Source organism: Zygosaccharomyces rouxii (genome assembly GCF_000026365.1).
Source record: "Zygosaccharomyces rouxii strain CBS732 chromosome F complete sequence".
Classification (NCBI taxonomy): Eukaryota; Fungi; Ascomycota; class Saccharomycetes; order Saccharomycetales; family Saccharomycetaceae; genus Zygosaccharomyces; species Zygosaccharomyces rouxii.
The window spans coordinates 381,417-397,748 of NC_012995.1; the positions used below are offsets into that span (position 1 = coordinate 381,417).

General features: G+C 39.0%; 10 protein-coding genes and 1 non-coding gene across 11 annotated transcripts; 6 read left to right on the top strand and 5 right to left on the bottom strand.

The window, feature by feature from the left end:
• Positions 1-32: 32 nt before the first annotated feature.
• RPN11 (proteasome regulatory particle lid subunit RPN11) lies at positions 33-953 on the top strand (the record flags this gene model as incomplete). The annotated part of the gene is made up of 1 exon (XM_002497350.1): positions 33-953. The coding sequence occupies one exon, from the start codon at positions 33-35 to the stop codon at positions 951-953; it is 921 nt and encodes a 306-aa protein (XP_002497395.1).
• An 87-nt stretch (positions 954-1,040) lies between these two features.
• Positions 1,041-2,420, bottom strand: SAD1 (mRNA splicing protein SAD1; the record flags this gene model as incomplete). Its single annotated transcript, XM_002497351.1, has 1 exon — positions 1,041-2,420. The coding sequence occupies one exon, from the start codon at positions 2,418-2,420 to the stop codon at positions 1,041-1,043; it is 1,380 nt and encodes a 459-aa protein (XP_002497396.1).
• A 286-nt stretch (positions 2,421-2,706) lies between these two features.
• On the top strand, positions 2,707-4,296 carry ZYRO0F04576g (putative Xaa-Pro dipeptidase; the record flags this gene model as incomplete). The annotated part of the gene is made up of 1 exon (XM_002497352.1): positions 2,707-4,296. One exon carries the CDS (start codon positions 2,707-2,709, stop codon positions 4,294-4,296), a length of 1,590 nt encoding a protein of 529 aa, XP_002497397.1.
• Positions 4,297-4,412: 116 nt separating this feature from the next.
• On the bottom strand, positions 4,413-4,503 carry ZYRO0F04598r. Its single transcript is given in 2 exon segments — positions 4,413-4,448; positions 4,467-4,503. It is a non-coding gene; the product is annotated as a tRNA-Phe (tRNA).
• A 1,465-nt stretch (positions 4,504-5,968) lies between these two features.
• On the bottom strand, positions 5,969-6,127 carry ZYRO0F04620g (uncharacterized protein; the record flags this gene model as incomplete). Its single annotated transcript, XM_002497353.1, has 1 exon — positions 5,969-6,127. The coding sequence occupies one exon, from the start codon at positions 6,125-6,127 to the stop codon at positions 5,969-5,971; it is 159 nt and encodes a 52-aa protein (XP_002497398.1).
• A 488-nt stretch (positions 6,128-6,615) lies between these two features.
• ZYRO0F04642g (MFS transporter) lies at positions 6,616-8,265 on the top strand (the record flags this gene model as incomplete). Its single annotated transcript, XM_002497354.1, has 1 exon — positions 6,616-8,265. The coding sequence occupies one exon, from the start codon at positions 6,616-6,618 to the stop codon at positions 8,263-8,265; it is 1,650 nt and encodes a 549-aa protein (XP_002497399.1).
• A 994-nt stretch (positions 8,266-9,259) lies between these two features.
• Positions 9,260-9,946, bottom strand: FAR7 (Far7p; the record flags this gene model as incomplete). The annotated part of the gene is made up of 1 exon (XM_002497355.1): positions 9,260-9,946. The coding sequence occupies one exon, from the start codon at positions 9,944-9,946 to the stop codon at positions 9,260-9,262; it is 687 nt and encodes a 228-aa protein (XP_002497400.1).
• Positions 9,947-10,256: 310 nt separating this feature from the next.
• On the top strand, positions 10,257-12,362 carry REC8 (Rec8p; the record flags this gene model as incomplete). The annotated part of the gene is made up of 1 exon (XM_002497356.1): positions 10,257-12,362. The coding sequence occupies one exon, from the start codon at positions 10,257-10,259 to the stop codon at positions 12,360-12,362; it is 2,106 nt and encodes a 701-aa protein (XP_002497401.1).
• Positions 12,363-12,636: 274 nt separating this feature from the next.
• Positions 12,637-14,340, top strand: ICL2 (methylisocitrate lyase ICL2; the record flags this gene model as incomplete). Its single annotated transcript, XM_002497357.1, has 1 exon — positions 12,637-14,340. The coding sequence occupies one exon, from the start codon at positions 12,637-12,639 to the stop codon at positions 14,338-14,340; it is 1,704 nt and encodes a 567-aa protein (XP_002497402.1).
• A 336-nt stretch (positions 14,341-14,676) lies between these two features.
• On the top strand, positions 14,677-15,162 carry ZYRO0F04730g (uncharacterized protein; the record flags this gene model as incomplete). Its single annotated transcript, XM_002497358.1, has 1 exon — positions 14,677-15,162. One exon carries the CDS (start codon positions 14,677-14,679, stop codon positions 15,160-15,162), a length of 486 nt encoding a protein of 161 aa, XP_002497403.1.
• A 35-nt stretch (positions 15,163-15,197) lies between these two features.
• YFH7 (Yfh7p) lies at positions 15,198-16,325 on the bottom strand (the record flags this gene model as incomplete). Its single annotated transcript, XM_002497359.1, has 1 exon — positions 15,198-16,325. The coding sequence occupies one exon, from the start codon at positions 16,323-16,325 to the stop codon at positions 15,198-15,200; it is 1,128 nt and encodes a 375-aa protein (XP_002497404.1).
• Positions 16,326-16,332: the final 7 nt, after the last annotated feature.

The window sequence follows — 16,332 nt, forward strand, 5'->3', positions numbered from 1 at the left end:
TGGAAGTAAGCCTAAGGGAATTTAGTTGAATCATGGAGAGATTACAGAGATTAATGATGAATAGCAAAGTCGGTATGGCTGATACCAACCGTGATGATACCAAAGAGACGGTTTACATATCATCTATAGCGCTACTAAAGATGTTGAAGCATGGTAGAGCTGGTGTTCCTATGGAAGTAATGGGATTAATGCTTGGAGAATTTGTTGATGATTATACTGTTAATGTGGTAGACGTTTTTGCCATGCCTCAAAGTGGTACAGGTGTATCTGTGGAAGCGGTTGATGATATTTTCCAAGCAAGAATGATGGATATGCTTAAGCAAACCGGTAGAGATCAAATGGTTGTTGGTTGGTATCACTCACACCCTGGATTTGGCTGTTGGCTATCATCTGTTGATGTTAATACTCAAAAATCTTTTGAGCAACTAAATAGCAGAGCTGTTGCAGTTGTGGTAGATCCTATCCAATCGGTTAAAGGTAAAGTGGTTATTGATGCATTTAGATTGATTGATACAGGTGCTCTAATAAACAACCAAGAACCAAGACAAACTACTTCTAATGCAGGTCTATTGAACAAAGCCAACATTCAAGCATTGATACATGGTTTGAACAGGCACTATTACTCCTTGAACATCGATTATCACAAGAATTCTAAGGACACTCAAATGCTGATGAACTTACACAAGGAAAAGTGGCAATCTGGATTAAAGATGTACGATTATAAGGAGAAAGAAACTGAGAATTTAGAAGCTACTCAAAACTTGGTAAGAATTGCCAAACAGTATTCAAAGAGAATTGAGGAAGAAAAAGAGTTATCCGAAGAAGAGCTCAAGACCCGTTATGTTGGTAAACAAGACCCCAAGAAACATTTGGTGGAAACTTCGGATGCTGCACTTGAAAACAATATAGTATCCGTACTGACCGCTGGTGTGAATTCCGTTGCAATTAAATAAAGGAAATGGGGCTACTATATAATAATGCATGCTTTTTTTACTATGTAATGGAGAAGAAACAATAAAAATAAAAATACGTACGAACCACTATTCGATAGAATCTTCCCTGCGCCATACTTGCATGTACGTCTCTTGGAGGAATAATAATTCTCGTTCTTTCAATCGATTTAGAGTCCCATCTAGTTCAACCCACTGGTCATTTGTCGGATTGAGTAATTGAATTCTCCAGACACTTTTATCGTCATTGTCAAATGCGGTAGTCCCAATTGTATCATGTACTACATTAGCGACTAAAGTATATCTAGAGTTTTGAAACTCTATTTTTTGAGAAAATTCAACCAAGGTTTGATTTCTACCTTTAACGGTAAGCGGATTCTTTTTATCAAATCGATTAAAATGTAGGATGAGATACCGTGGTAATCTAATCAATTTGTATTTCCTCAAACCTTGAGCAAACTGTTGTTCCTGCTTACCATCAAACTTCTTCAAAAGCTCCTCAATTCTCACTTGTGGTAAATCGTTGGCATTGCGATTATCTTTAAATAGAGGGGTAGGAGGAAGGTCTAAAGTCAATGACCAAAAGGGAACCGTCGAATGCTTTTCATGGGCGGTTTCTCTTTGAAATTTCACTACATCTCCCTTAGCATCTAACACCGGTTTTATAGGTATCGTCACCACTTGTACATTGCCTTGGAAACTATCACTAAGTATCCTACTTAATTCGGAAGACTTCTTTATCAAGTTATTAACCAACCAAATGAATATTTGTCTTGGATCATTTACCTTACTGGAAATATTAGGATCCACCACAGAGATATAAGCTAAAAATTCTTCTGAAGAAACATAGGGCTTGAACAATTTCGGTGACCATAACTTACGAATTATTATCCCCAATCTCTGGACAATTTCATCTTCTTCCAGGTAATCTTGCAATAAGAAATGATCTCTAAGCGGAATAATGTGGGACAGTAGTGATAAAATAACATTGATTGAATCGTTACCTGAAGCATTGTTGTTGAATCCAACGAATCCATTAGTGTATTGTTGATTGTTTAAATCAAAGCATTCATGTGGTGAATTATCAATCTCTTCCCTACTAAAAGAAGGCCTGATAGCATTTCGTATTCTGGCCAAAATTTGAATTCTACCCTTATCCTCTACCTCCACATTATCAGGTAGAAGATACACCTTCAATGAATTGAAATTGACAAATACATGGTGGTCTTCATTCACAGAATGCAAGAACGCCGGAGTGTTTTCACTGCGACCTCGAAGATATTTACCACATACCAGGCAACAGTAACAGTTTAAAGGTGAAAGCGTAACGCTACATCTTTTTTCGAGGTCAAAATCCAATTTTCTCTCATCAATAGTCTCTAAAAACGCATATGAGGGTTCGTCCAGTTTAGCTCTCTTATTCACAGTTGGTACATGCTCATCATTGCGCTTAACTCCTGAAGAACTCATTTCTTTGAAAACCTCTCTCACCCAATCCCTTTGTCTTGCATCAGATAAAGCCGTTTAAGCTATAGTCGATGGTGAATTTTGGTTCTGTTCTGTTCATTCCGAAGAGCGGCGCTCATACCTTTTCATACCCATAACCTTAATTTCTTCCTTTGACCTAATTACTTATCTTTTCCAAGTTGACCTTACCACATTTTGAGGCAAGCACTGCTGTAACGAAAGTTTTACTCTTGATCTGGGATATTCCAATTTTTCAATTGGTCTTTTGGTTCCAATTTCGTTTAGTTTAATGCTTTTTGCCTGCCTTTTAGCGGTGGTTGCAAGCTCACTATTCACTTTTACCGTTCTTAAGAGGCGACTATTCCGTCAGAGATTACCATTACTTACTGAAAAGTCATTTACTAACGTCGAGAAGCCATTGAAAATGGTGAATAAGAAATTAGCTGATCCCAACGATGTTCCTGTTGCCCTCCGTGGTCATAAGTATCCAGCGAAGACTCATAACCTTAACGTTAAGAAACACCTCTTGAAGAAGAATCCACATCTATCCGCCCAGAATACTGCTGTTTTTATTGCTGGTGGAGAAGTGGAAGGAAACAAGTACTGTGATACCGAAAAGCCCTTCAGGCAAAACCGGTATTTCTACTATTTATCTGGTGTAGATATCCCAGGTTCTACCATATTATTTGATTTTAAAAAAGACCACTTAACACTGTTTTTGCCTAATGTTGAGTGGGATGATGTCATCTGGAGCGGATTACCTATGAGTATCGAGCAAGCTACAAAAGAATTTGATGTAGATGAAGTTCTCTACTATGATCAAGTAAGGAGTAATTTGCACAGATTGGAGGGCTATACCATTTTCACTACAGATTTGGATAATGTTCATGACGAAAAGATCAAGTCAGCATTAGTACCTAATGAGAAGGACTTTTTCTATGCACTAGATGAATCTAGAATGATTAAGGATTGGTACGAAATTGAAGTATTGAAAAAAGCCGCTGAAATAAGTGACAATTGTCACTTAGCAGTTATGTCTGCTCTACCAATTGAATTGAATGAAGTGCATATTCAGGCTGAATTTACTTATCACGCCATTCGTCAAGGAGCACGTACGATGGGGTATGACCCCATTTGCTGCTCTGGTCCAGCTTGTGGTACTTTACACTATGTGAAAAATACGGAAGATTTGGCTGGTAAGGCATCTGTATTAATTGACTGTGGAGCAGAATGGAAAAATTACACCAGTGATGTTACCAGATGCTTCCCTATTTCTGGTAAGTTCACGAAGGAGCACCGTCAAATATATGAAGCAGTTCGTGACATGCAAACTCAAGTCATGACAAAGATAAGACCAGGTGTCGATTGGGATGAATTACACACCTTATCCCATAGAGTTCTCATCAAACATCTTTTGAAATTAGGTATCTTCAAAAGCCAATTTTCAGAAGATGAAATTTTCAAAAGAAGAGCTTCTTGTGCCTTTTATCCTCATGGTTTAGGTCATTTCATGGGATTAGACGTTCATGATGTTGCAGGCAGACCAGATCCTCATGATTCAGACCCCTACTTCAAATATTTGAGAATCCGTCGTCCATTACAAGAAAATATGATTATAACAAACGAACCAGGATGTTATTTTAACAATTTTCTAATTGCCGAATTTTTAGATAAGGTTCCTGAGAGGAAAGAAGTGGTGGACAAAGAAGTTTTGAAGAAATACTTGTACGTTGGAGGTGTCCGAATTGAGGACGATGTGCTCATTACGAAGGGCGGTTGTGAAGTATTAAGTAAAATTACAAGTGATCCCGATGAAATCGAGAGGATTGTATCTGATGGATTATCTAAATCACGTTCAGACTTTCACGTCATCGTTTGAACTTCACTAGAATAAAAGTCTATAAAGCAAAATTTCAATGTATTAGAACATTTTTTTTTAAATCAGTTATTAAAAATCAAATAATTTCCTATTTTTTTAAAGAAATAGAAAAAAAATGCGAATTCTGTGGATCGAACACAGGGCCTCCAGATATCTTGACCGAAGTCTTACTTCAGTCTGGCGCTCTCCCATCTGAGCTAAATCCGCTTCTATATCTATTGAGTCTGAAGTACTCCTTTATATACACTGAACAAGGTCATAAATTAAAATGGACTAGAATCCAGTTATATAGATAGTAACAATGTTACGTTTACCTGGTATCGGTAAGTACTTAGAATAATACTTCCAATGTTCTAGTCTTCTATTAGACTAGATATTTATTATTCTACTGGAGTCCTTGAGTTGAATAATAAATATCAACGACAGCTTTTGAGATCTACAGACTGAAACTTGCTCCTTTAGTAGGTTCGTAATGCCCTCGTCAATGGTTCAAGGAGGTGAGCGTTCATTGACATAAGAGCAAAAATGAACCAAACACACTCCAGTCTTGCAAGTCTAACCACGTAGACTCTGTAATTCTACCAGCGGATCAGATACAGCGTCTGACCTGATACCTTATTATAAATTATCTAATAATGGGACTTCCCGAAAATCGATGTCCATAACGTGCATGCGCGGTGTATCAGATCTTATCCTTGATACAAAAAGTGATCCATCTACCTTTTTTAAAAGAAACATGGAAACTATCCTCCAATAACCCAAGTTTACTTAAAATCCTTACAAGACCTGGATGGGACGCAACAGAGATATTTACGAGCCGCCTATGAACAGTCAACATGGTTTTCATCATTTTGGGCCGCCAGCATCTAAAAGGATTCCTGATTCCAAAGTACTAGATGTACTCCAACAATAGAAAGAAACCCCCAAAACCTATGTTCATCTCATAGACGTCGTTTAAGCAACGAGAATCAAAGGAGACAATTCGTCACTGACCTACTGGTATACTAAAATTACGGCTAATCCTGCAACTTATAATAAGATACTGAAATCAATTGAAATATCACAGAACAATTGAGAAACTAAGGTATCTTGATAACAGACAAACCGATTCCACAAGCACAACTCTCAAATGTAAAATAACCTTTTTCAAGACCTTAGAGGAACATACTTTTTCTCGAAGCAATATCTTGAGATCATCTAAACTTCCAACATCTTTGGATGATTGAAAATCACGATTATCGCAACAGCAGCCGCTCTTTCTTCCCGCATGATCTTGAGCATGCGATTAATCTTCAATACCAAGTCTAAGCGCAGACATGAACAAAAACTGACGTACCCATATTAAAAATGAAAGATATCTTTTCCGGAGAAATTACAAATAATCACTTGGCAACCATTGCCATTAAGAGTAACACCTCCCAAATGGCAGAAAATACGAATATCGAAGCAGATAGAGCCTTCACTGATTAGTACTTCAAAAATCAAGCAACTATGTCTAAAAGTGACTTCAAAGTCAGCCATATGCTTTTACACCGAACCTTACATGGCAGTTTACCGTCGTGTACCACTTAAAATCTCACAGAATTTTCTTCACACAGGTTGAAAACAAGGCCATGGGAGCTCCCTACAACTGAATCTATTAATTCTCCAGTAAAAGAGTGCTCGCGAAGTACTAAGCTATAATATATTCCTCACGATTTCTCTTGATCCTCCCAGATAAATCCAAGGAGGTTAGAAACATAACCTTATCCATACGTTTACTCATATGCAAATTTAAATGGCCCATATTAATCAGCTTGCATTTTGGATTGAAATTAATGTCGGAAAGCATGATCCACCCCCAGATAGGCCCCTCCTTAATAAATTGGAAGAACTTCAAGGAAGAGAGGGAAAAAAGAGGAAGAATACAAACCAACCAAAACTTTTGCCATCTATCTGCTGCCAAACTAATGATTCATGCTACAGAGGATTTTAAAGCCTTATTACCGCCATGTTTTTAGACAGAAATCAAATTACGCCAAGGAATAATTCTTTATATATGCACATCGGACATTTCAGGGTCTACTCCGGAGAAAGAAAACCTAAAAACTTTTAATGGGCAGGGACCCCCAAATAGCAATCTTTTCCGCACAAGGAAATTTCATGGACATAAGACGGTGTTAGCTCCCTGATCTATTCGATGACAAATTTGATGAAATCATAACAATTCGCATAATCCACCACATATGCTTCCGTTAAAAAGATTTGTAAATCGAAGTATACGTTAACTCGCATGAAAACTCATTTTTATCATACGGATTAGTCACGCTGAATCCCAGCATGTACACCGAAACCTTTCGCAACACATTTGTGTTAGATCTGCTGGAATATTTTAACATAGTTCGGATTCTTCAGGAACCTACAGCAGCTAGTATTAGTGATGATTCCCAACGCACACTGCATGAAGCCCCATATAGTGACTTAGAAGCAAATGGGAGCAATGGTTCCATAGATCATGATGAAAGGGAAAAGAGAGAAACCGGCGGTAACATTGAACTCGGAGGGGTACCTCAACAGAAAGATCCCTTTTTGGTAGAATATACTGGCCCCGATGACCCCGAACGTCCTGTGAATTGGCCATTGTCCAAAAAAGCCATTGTAGCATTCCAAGTTCAACTTCTTACCTGTGTTACTTATATGGGTACTGCAATTTACACCCCTGGGCAGGAAGAAATTCAAAAAGCATTCGGAGTGGGTCATGTTGTCGCAACTTTGAACCTATCAATGTATATCTTAGGTTTCGGGTTGGGCCCGATGTTTTTTTCCCCATTATCGGAATTTGCAATTTTTGGTCGTCAACAGCTTTACATCATCACTCTGTTCCTTTTTTCCATGTTACAGATCGGATGTGCGTTAGTGGATAATATTGCAGGTTTAGTGATTTTAAGATTCATCACAGGTATCCTATGTTCACCTTCCTTATCTACAGGTGCAGCCACTATTTCAGAAATAGTTACACCACCGTTTGTCCCGGTTATGATCGGTATGTGGTCAATCGGTGCAGTGGCGGCTCCCGCTATAGGTCCAATTTTAGGTGCTGCAATGTTAGTTGCCAAAAATTGGAGATTCATGTTCTGGCTTCTCATGTGGATAACTTCCGGAGCACTCATTATCTTATCATTATTCTTCCCTGAGACCTATGAAGAAAACGTTTTATATCGCCGTTGCAAAAGAATACAGAAGACTACTGGTGACAACAGGTATTTCACTGCCAAATCGAAGGAAGAATCAAAATTATCCATTAAAGATATCACCATAAATGCTCTTTGGAGACCTATCGAAATTATTGTTAAGGAACCGATTGTACTTGCATTGGATACTTACCTTGCTTTAGCGTATGGTACCTTTTACCTGTTTTTCGAAGCATTCCCCATTGTATTTTTAAGAATCTATCATTTCACACCTGTTGAACTGGGATTGTCCTACCTTGGATTTGTGGTAAGCAGTTTCATAGCATATGGGGTATCCCTCAGTTTCTTTCGATTATTTTTACCTCGCATAATAAAGAAGGGAGAGTTTCGACCAGAAAAGCTTTTGATTTTGGCTATGTGGGTTTGTTGGTGCGGTCCTGCTGCACTTTTCATATTTGGTTGGACGGCATCCGTACATTGGATCTTACCCATTATGTCTGAACTATTTTGGGGTTTATTCCTTTTCAACCTTTTCCAGGCTATCTTCTCATACTTAGCCATGTCATATCCCAAATACACTGCTTCAGTGTTTGCGGGCAATGGTCTCTTCCGTTCAGGATTCGCATGTAGTTTTCCACTATTTGGCCAAGCCATGTACGATAATTTAGCTATTAAAGGGTATCCTGTAGCTTGGGGTTCTTCGCTTCTCGGGTTCATTACAATTGGCTTAGGCTTTCTGCCGTTCATACTTTATAAAACAGGACCCTACCTTCGTAGCAAATCTTCTTTCACTGGCTAATCAAATCTCGTTCATATTTTAATAATCTTATGATAAATGGATCCTTAAATAGGTAATAGAGTTGCATTGAAAATCCTCGTAACTTGCAAATCATACAATACTTTGCGTAACAAGGCAATGAGGCTAAATGACCAGGAGTACCATTTCAACGCTCCTTATTAGAATGAAATTAATTAAGACTTACCATTGTAAATGGTTGAACAATACAGCTAATAACAAATAGATCGACCGAATAATCACCACAATAGGTAGAATGGTACTTTGTATTGCTCATCATAAGATCGTAGTTCTTGATATTTTATCGAGCATTCTTTTCATAACCAAAGTCAGCCTGAAAATCTGATAGATTCATGAAGGAGAACAGGCAAATGAAAACATCACGGTAAAAGTCAGAATATTGTCCCGGGGGTTTCTGTGGTAACCTATATTGCTACCAGAAAGAATCAGATAAGATTCAATGAAGATAGAAAATGTATCGATCGAAACAACTATTACGGCATCCTCATGTGCATTGAAATATCCGAAATGCTAGCAAAACCCACAAATCTGAGTATAGAAGCCATAGCGGATAGTGCTAATAGTTCTAAGAGATGAAATCTTCAGAAGGCTATTAAAATTCTTTGCAATCACCGATTCCTATTTACTATCGGTGCAACAAATTTTTAGACATAACCTCCGTTACTCGCTATGATCCACTTGATTTCTCTATGGGAAAAACCAGGCGGATTTCCCTGTTATTTTTACGCAGAGAAGAGACTCTTAAATTCGAATGCTCTTATAGAGAGCTAAATCAAACTCTTGGAAGAAATTTTTATTTCATTTCCTAGTATTCGTAAAAGCACTCTCAAGAGAACAATGTTTGAGGTCGCATGCAACAAGGTTCAATCAAGAGAAATATCAGTATAGTTGTTCCTCCATAAGCATGCCATATTTTCAAAAGAAATCTATCTATAGTGATTCCTATCATTCAGTGCATTACCCACGGGAAGAGAAACTACATCTCTGAGTCATTAAGCCTTAACAAGGATCTGTAGGCTTGTGAAAAATCAATTAGCTTTTGTATCTCTTTAACATTTTCCAAATAGAAGCTAAACTCCGCATCTTCCTTTGGTATCATTTCATTATTGAATTTTGATCTAACCCTTTCAATGAAAACCTCATGACTTTTCAAGACATCTGATCTCAAATGTCTGACAATTTCATTCAACGCATCCTCATGATAGTATAAAAGAGACAAGGTATCACCATTAAGTCTCGTCTTGGACTCGAATATCTTTTTTAATTGCTCATTCTGTCTTTTCAAGATCGTCAACCTATTTCCCCCTGCGTCGGATCCCTGTTTATCATCATCATTATCATTATCACCATCATCAAGTAAATTGTCTCTCTCGTTCAAAAAGTTTTGAAAGATAACTACATCAAGGTCGTCCTTACCCTTCACCTCAGACTTATTAAACTTTTGACTCAACTGCTTGGACAAAACATCCACATCCCAAAGTAATTGTTCCTTTCTCTGCTTGTTTGTCTGTAATTGATCCATTAGCCTTTCCACTAAACTATACATGTAACTCAGATTCTCAGTCTGAGGGCTCATGTAAAGCTGTTGTGGTTGCTGCTGCTGGGTCACTTGACCGCTTTGGCCTACCTGCTGCTGCTCTTGCTGCCTAACATCTGATCCCATTGTTCATTCTACAACTATTTCAAAAAACCCCTGAGTGTTTAGCAGCGCACTAGCTACCAAGTAAAATACTGTCTTGTTTTTGGTCTTTGTCGCCTGTCACCTTTTAATTATAGCTTACAGTCGAAAGTGCGGGTAAAGGTGACACGCCAAAAAAAAAAAAAAAAAAGATCGGCGGCTAAAAATGAATTTATATATATATATCTAAGGGAGACAAAAACAGACTCTCTACTCTCACTTTTCCAGTCACTTCTACTAACCAAAAAAAAACCTGTTATTGTGAAGAGTATCATTTTCAGACTATTGGTAAATAATGTCAGCTTCAATTAATTTCTCAAACTTTTCATTGAATCAAATCGATAGAGGAGGTCAGTTTCCCGAAGGAGTAGCCACTGTCTGGCTATTGAGTACACTGGGTAATTCCACAACTCGTGGTTCAAATGCTAGAGCTGTCTCTTCCAGCACAATATCAAATACTTCGTCGGTCAAGAAAAAAGATATTATCAACGTTTCCATTCCTGATACTTGCATGATCATCCAAAGTAATGAAATGCAGTTACCATTGCGCTATGTATCTAATCTGCTATATGGTGTTACTATATGTTACAACAGAAAAACAGAATATGTTCTTAGCGATTTGACCAGTCTTCTAACCCAGTTGCAAAAAAGAATATACGGTGGACAAGGTGGCACCGGTCAAAAGAAATATTCTAAGAGCAACAGCAAGGTTATAAACAATACAATTTTAAATTTTGATGAGAATGATGGAGGTAATGGTTTATTGAGTGATGATCCACTCTTTGATATCTCACAAATTGGAGATTTTGAACAAATGCTGGGAACGGTACCAAGGGATAATATATCTGAAGCCATTACCATTAGAAAACAAGACTATTTGAGGGAATTGACTAATTGGAATGCCTTTGAGAAACCAGCTCATCTGGAACAATCAAGTTCCTTAGAGCATTGGAATAGGTCGATGACATTAGATGATATACCCATCGACGTCGATTTTAATCTCGATATTGAGGATGTAATGAGTCAGCAGGGTACTGTAACAGGATCTAGTGTAGATTCAAATGCGTTGCGGAACGGTAATGATCTTAACGTGAATTTCGATAATCAAGACTTTACGTTAAATTTTGAAGAAGATGAAGATGAAGCTAACCAAGGCGATATTCAAGGTGGACCTAGAGCAGAACCCAACATTCCTCTGGGCCTACCAGAGGAAGAAGAGGAAGATAAAGAAGAAACGTCCTTTGAAACTGAACACCGTGAAAATGGGCCACCACTAAAAAAATTTAAAAAGGGTAATGCTCCCGATACAGCGGCTACTACAATCCGCTTAATACAATTCGATGAAAGAACAGGTTTATCCACGGAGGTTCTTAAAAGTAATCACAATAATTACTGTGAAAGCATGGATGGTAGACGGAGACGTGAAGAAAGCAAATCAAATCTCAACTCTTGGCAACAAGTTATGGACCTCGAAAAACAACCTGAATTTCTACAAAAATGTTGGAATTTTGTCCTGAATGATAAAGGTGAAACTGATTTAACATTTGTTCATGGAAGGGTCGGTTTTGACAGTGCTTCTATTGAAAGAGGCCGTAATCACTCTCGTTCTAATTCGACTTCTCAGAGATCGAGCAGCAATGTTCCCAGCGAAGAAATGGGTAGAAGAATGGTAGTCAGTAGAGATAATTCTGTCGATTACAACACCAATGAAAATCTGCTTTTGAATCTTGACCAAATAAATGAGGAATTAGAGGATGATTCCTCTAGGGATACATCCACTCACCCACATGATTTTATGCAAGTGAACCTGGAGCTACCTCCATCCAGTTTTGGGAGAACATACACACGGACTGGCACAGGTAATGATACATTTAGTGGTAGCTCTAGTACCAGTGGCGAACGTGATGCGATTGACGTTCTATACCAAAGAACTAAAGGAAGCACCCATAAGAGAAGAACCCATAGAGAAAGCTCAAATACTTTCGAAAGCCGGGAATTAAGCGAAATACCTCCAGTGTATGACCATGACTTTACTAGACTTCCTTTTCAAGTGGTATTGGACTACCAAGCTCGCAAGTTCTACGACTACATCCGGGAAAGGTCCCTCTTCGTCGGCAAAACCACAAGGTCCAATCCACCTTTCAAAAGAAAGCTATTATTCGAAGACATTGTTCCCAGCAAACTAACGACAGATGGGGATGATGCTGATGTTGATAATTATAACCTGGACGAACAAAGTGAAGAACGTCCGACTATAAGTAAAAGAATTGCAGCAAGCGCATTTCTTTCATTGCTCAACCTTGCTTCAAAAGAATTAATTGACATCAGAGAATATCAGGATCAGGACGCCGATGATGGATTCAAAGTCATGAAAGGAGATGACATTGTTGTGTATGCCTAATGCGTCAGTCGTTTATGCAAGCGACTGGGGACGTGACAAAATTATAACTGATTCAGCCGTGCCAACGAACACACTTTCTCCCCGGAAATAATCCGATAGTGAAAAATAATATACTTCTAGTGACGCCGGGTTAACTACATGTTGAAGACGCACACAACCCCACACATGACCCCAAGGATGTCGAAATGTCACATCAAAATATATATAAGTAAAACGTTTCTATGTCCTGGGGTGGAAATAAGTTATTAGATGACAACGAGCTAGCATCTGAATTATGATCAATCACGTTACAATTAAGGGAACAATGTATAATGGAACGAGAAGTCTTAGTAGCAGTACTTCGAATTCATCATCAGTTTTGAACCTAAAAAGTTTCGTCGCAGAGGAAGTTCGAAAAATTGAAGATTGGTGGGGGCAACCGCGATACAAGGATGTGGAAAGACCCTATTCGTCACTTGATGTCGTCAAACACAGGGGAAGTTTACCAGTGGAATGCAATCGTTATGCCTCTTCTTTCCAAGCTCAAAAATTGTTCAGATTGTTAGAGGATAAATTTGAGAAGAAACTCCCCCTCCACACTCTTGGTGTTATCGATCCTGTGCAGATGACTCAATTAGCAAGATCCAAGGAGATTGAGGTGGCCTACTTATCTGGTTGGGCATGTTCTTCTACTTTAGTGGGCTCCACTAACGAAGTTTCTCCCGATTTTGGAGATTACCCATACAATACTGTACCTAATCAGGTTGAAAGAATCTTTAAAGCTCAGCAAATGCACGATAGGAAACTTTTTTTGGAGAAAGTTGAAGGATTAACCAATGACGACACTACTGATTATCTAAAGCCAATAATCGCAGATGCTGATATGGGACATGGTGGGAATACCACAGTTATGAAATTGGCCAAATTGTTTGCCGAGAAAGGTGCGGCCGCCATACACTTAGAGGATCAGATGGTAGGCGGCAAAAGGTGCGGTCATCTAGGGGGTGCAGTGATAGTTCCCTCTTCAACCCAATTGTCACGATTAATAGCAACCAGGCTCCAATGGGATATTATGGGTACGGAGAACCTCATCCTAGCAAGAACTGATTCGTGTAATGGAGAACTATTGAGTAGCAGTAGTGACCCTCGCGATCACAAATTTATAAAGGGAACCATTGAACCAGGAATCACACCTTGGAGTGACAGATTAGCAGGATTAGAAAGTCAACCTATGGTAACTAGTGACCAAATTGCCATTGAAGAAGCGGAATGGTACGACAAGCATCATGTGTTTACCTTTGACGAAGCACTACAAAAGCAAGTGTCTCAGACCGAATATGAAAGGTATCTGGAATTAAAGAATAAACACCTCAAAGAAAAGCCATTTGTAAGTTTGAAAGAAATGAAAGCATTGGCTTCTCAAGCTTCCCCCGCTACTACCATAGAATTTGACTGGGATGCGCCCAGGACCAAAGAGGGATACTACCTTTACAATGGCGGTATGGAGGCTGCCATTGAAAGATCATTATACTTTGCACCTTATGCTGACATGATCTGGCTTGAGACGAAAACTCCAGATTTAAAGCAGGCAATTTCATTTTCCTCAAGAATCCACGAAGTTTATCCACATGTTAAATTAGTTTACAACCTGTCGCCCAGTTTCAATTGGAGTGCACACGGCTATACAGAAGAAAACTTGAAGGGTTTTATTTGGGACCTTGCTAAACACGGATTTGTCCTACAACTAGTTTCATTAGCAGGGCTACATGTTAATGGCTTGTCATTCTGGCAACTTGTCAAGAGTTTTGGTCAGAATGGTATGAAAGCGTACGTCGAGCAAGTACAGCGTCTGGAGAAGCTCGAAAATAGTGACGTTCTCACACACCAGAAATGGTCTGGTGCAGAATACGTTGATTCCATAATTAAAGTTTTACAGAACGGATCCTCATCACAAACTCTAAGCACATCCGGAGACTCCTTCACGGAGAATCAGTTCTGAAACAAACGCACCATGTTATGAAGAAATTCATAGGATGATGGTTTTCCGCGTGTATCGTTTGATTATCGCTGCGTGCTTGAGGCACGGTCTTTACTTTCGTTCTTTTCTCTGCCCCTCCCTCCTATCCCCGCGGTTTCTCGTTTCGGGCCTCAAACAAACAACGCGGGTAGCGCATCGCATCAGATCATTTTACGAAATATATATTGGCAAAAGTATTATCAATTCTTTGAGATCGGTCGAAACCACTTACAGTTAACCTTAAGCTAAAATCTACCTCGGGTTGATTTCAGGCAATTGGTGGAAAAGGCTTTTTTTGCAGAATCTGATACCGTCCAGATGCCGGACGTTTGGCAGGATCAGAACAGCCAAGACGAAACGCTTCAAGAAACAGGAAGTGACTATTTTGATGCGCTTTCTGGTGAAGAATCTGGCCTCGAAAATGAATCTAGTGATTGGAGCGATGATGAAAGCCTGATAGATCTACAAAGCTGTTCCATAGCGGGATCCGATCCCAAGGTAATGCCCATCTTGATTCATAGTCACGTGAAAGAAGAAGAAGAACGTCAAGAAACAAAAGAAGGTCATGTACATGTTCAGATACAGACTCCTACCAGAAACTTTAGTGGATGCCGCAGGAAAATTCCTAGAACTCCCATACCAGGTCATACTGATCCGCTTACTGAAAAGTTACAATTGAATTTGCAGTCAGCTTTTGAAGAATTAGAAATTGAGAGACGAGAGCGACTAGGTCAGAAGTGCCCATTGCAATTGGGGAACAGTTCCCTGTTAAAGAAAAGAGAGACAAGGAGTATGGCTATATAAACTGTTATTGTTCATCTATATTGCACTTTTCTCTATCAATCATTTCTTAATGTGACGACTTTGCCGCTTTGAACAAGATTCTTTCTAATGAGCCTTGCATTTAAAAGATCATTTCCTTGAAACTTGAGACGTCCTTGCTCTACACTATCGGCCAACCCAGAGTTAAAATGTCTTTTTGCGACTCTTTCTTCAATGACGTGGTCCTCAATATCAATGTACCATACTAATAAGGATCCAGTATTTTGTAGGATCTCGTGAACACGTTGCCAGTTTTCTTTATCGTAAAGAAGGTAAAGTCCTTCTAGGATGACGATTCTAGTATGACCATTGAGGCAAAATTGATCCGGTGTTGGATCCTTGAGGCTATGGTCAAATCCAGGAATCTTTATACAGGGAAAATGTGGATCATAAGTCTTGGCCATAAATTCAAAGCATGATTTCGCATCACAGGATCCGGGTTTGATGGTACATGTTTGGGCCAAGGTTTTACAAAGTTGAGCAAAATTGTTACTATCAAAAGTGGGTGGCGAACCTCTCCTTTTATGGGCTTCTTGTGGATTTTGGAAACTCGATAGACATTGACGACTCAAATGAAATCCATCCATGGGCACAATTTGTGCAAAAGACGATTCTTCATCAGGTTCCACATCATTAGAAATAGTAAACGCATTGGGCAATCCACCACGACCCAAGATCTGCAAATCACCATTTTCTAGTCTTCTTTTCACAGGTTGGAAGTTTACATCTTCAACATATTTCGGTAAAATACCACCATTAAATGCTAATTCCTCAGACAAGGGAGTCGTGATCTCCGGTACATCTGAAGCCAATGCCACATCTGAAGCCCTCGATCTAGTCCCACCATGAGCCGATTTCTGATTACCTTGCAATCGATATTCATCAAATCTATGATTGATTTGACGGCTGAGATCTTGGGCAACCGTTGACTTGCCTGAACCTGGAGGACCCACTATAAGTATACATACTCTGTAATTGTCATCTTTACACTGATCTAACAATCCAATAGCTTCATTAGCCAGAGCATCAACGTCGACGACCATCTTTGGGAAGGGGGTGTCTTCCCTTAAGTAATGCACCTTAAAAACAAATATTTCTACTTGAACTTTATATTGTATGAAAAAAAAAAAAAAACAACCTAACATAGTGTTG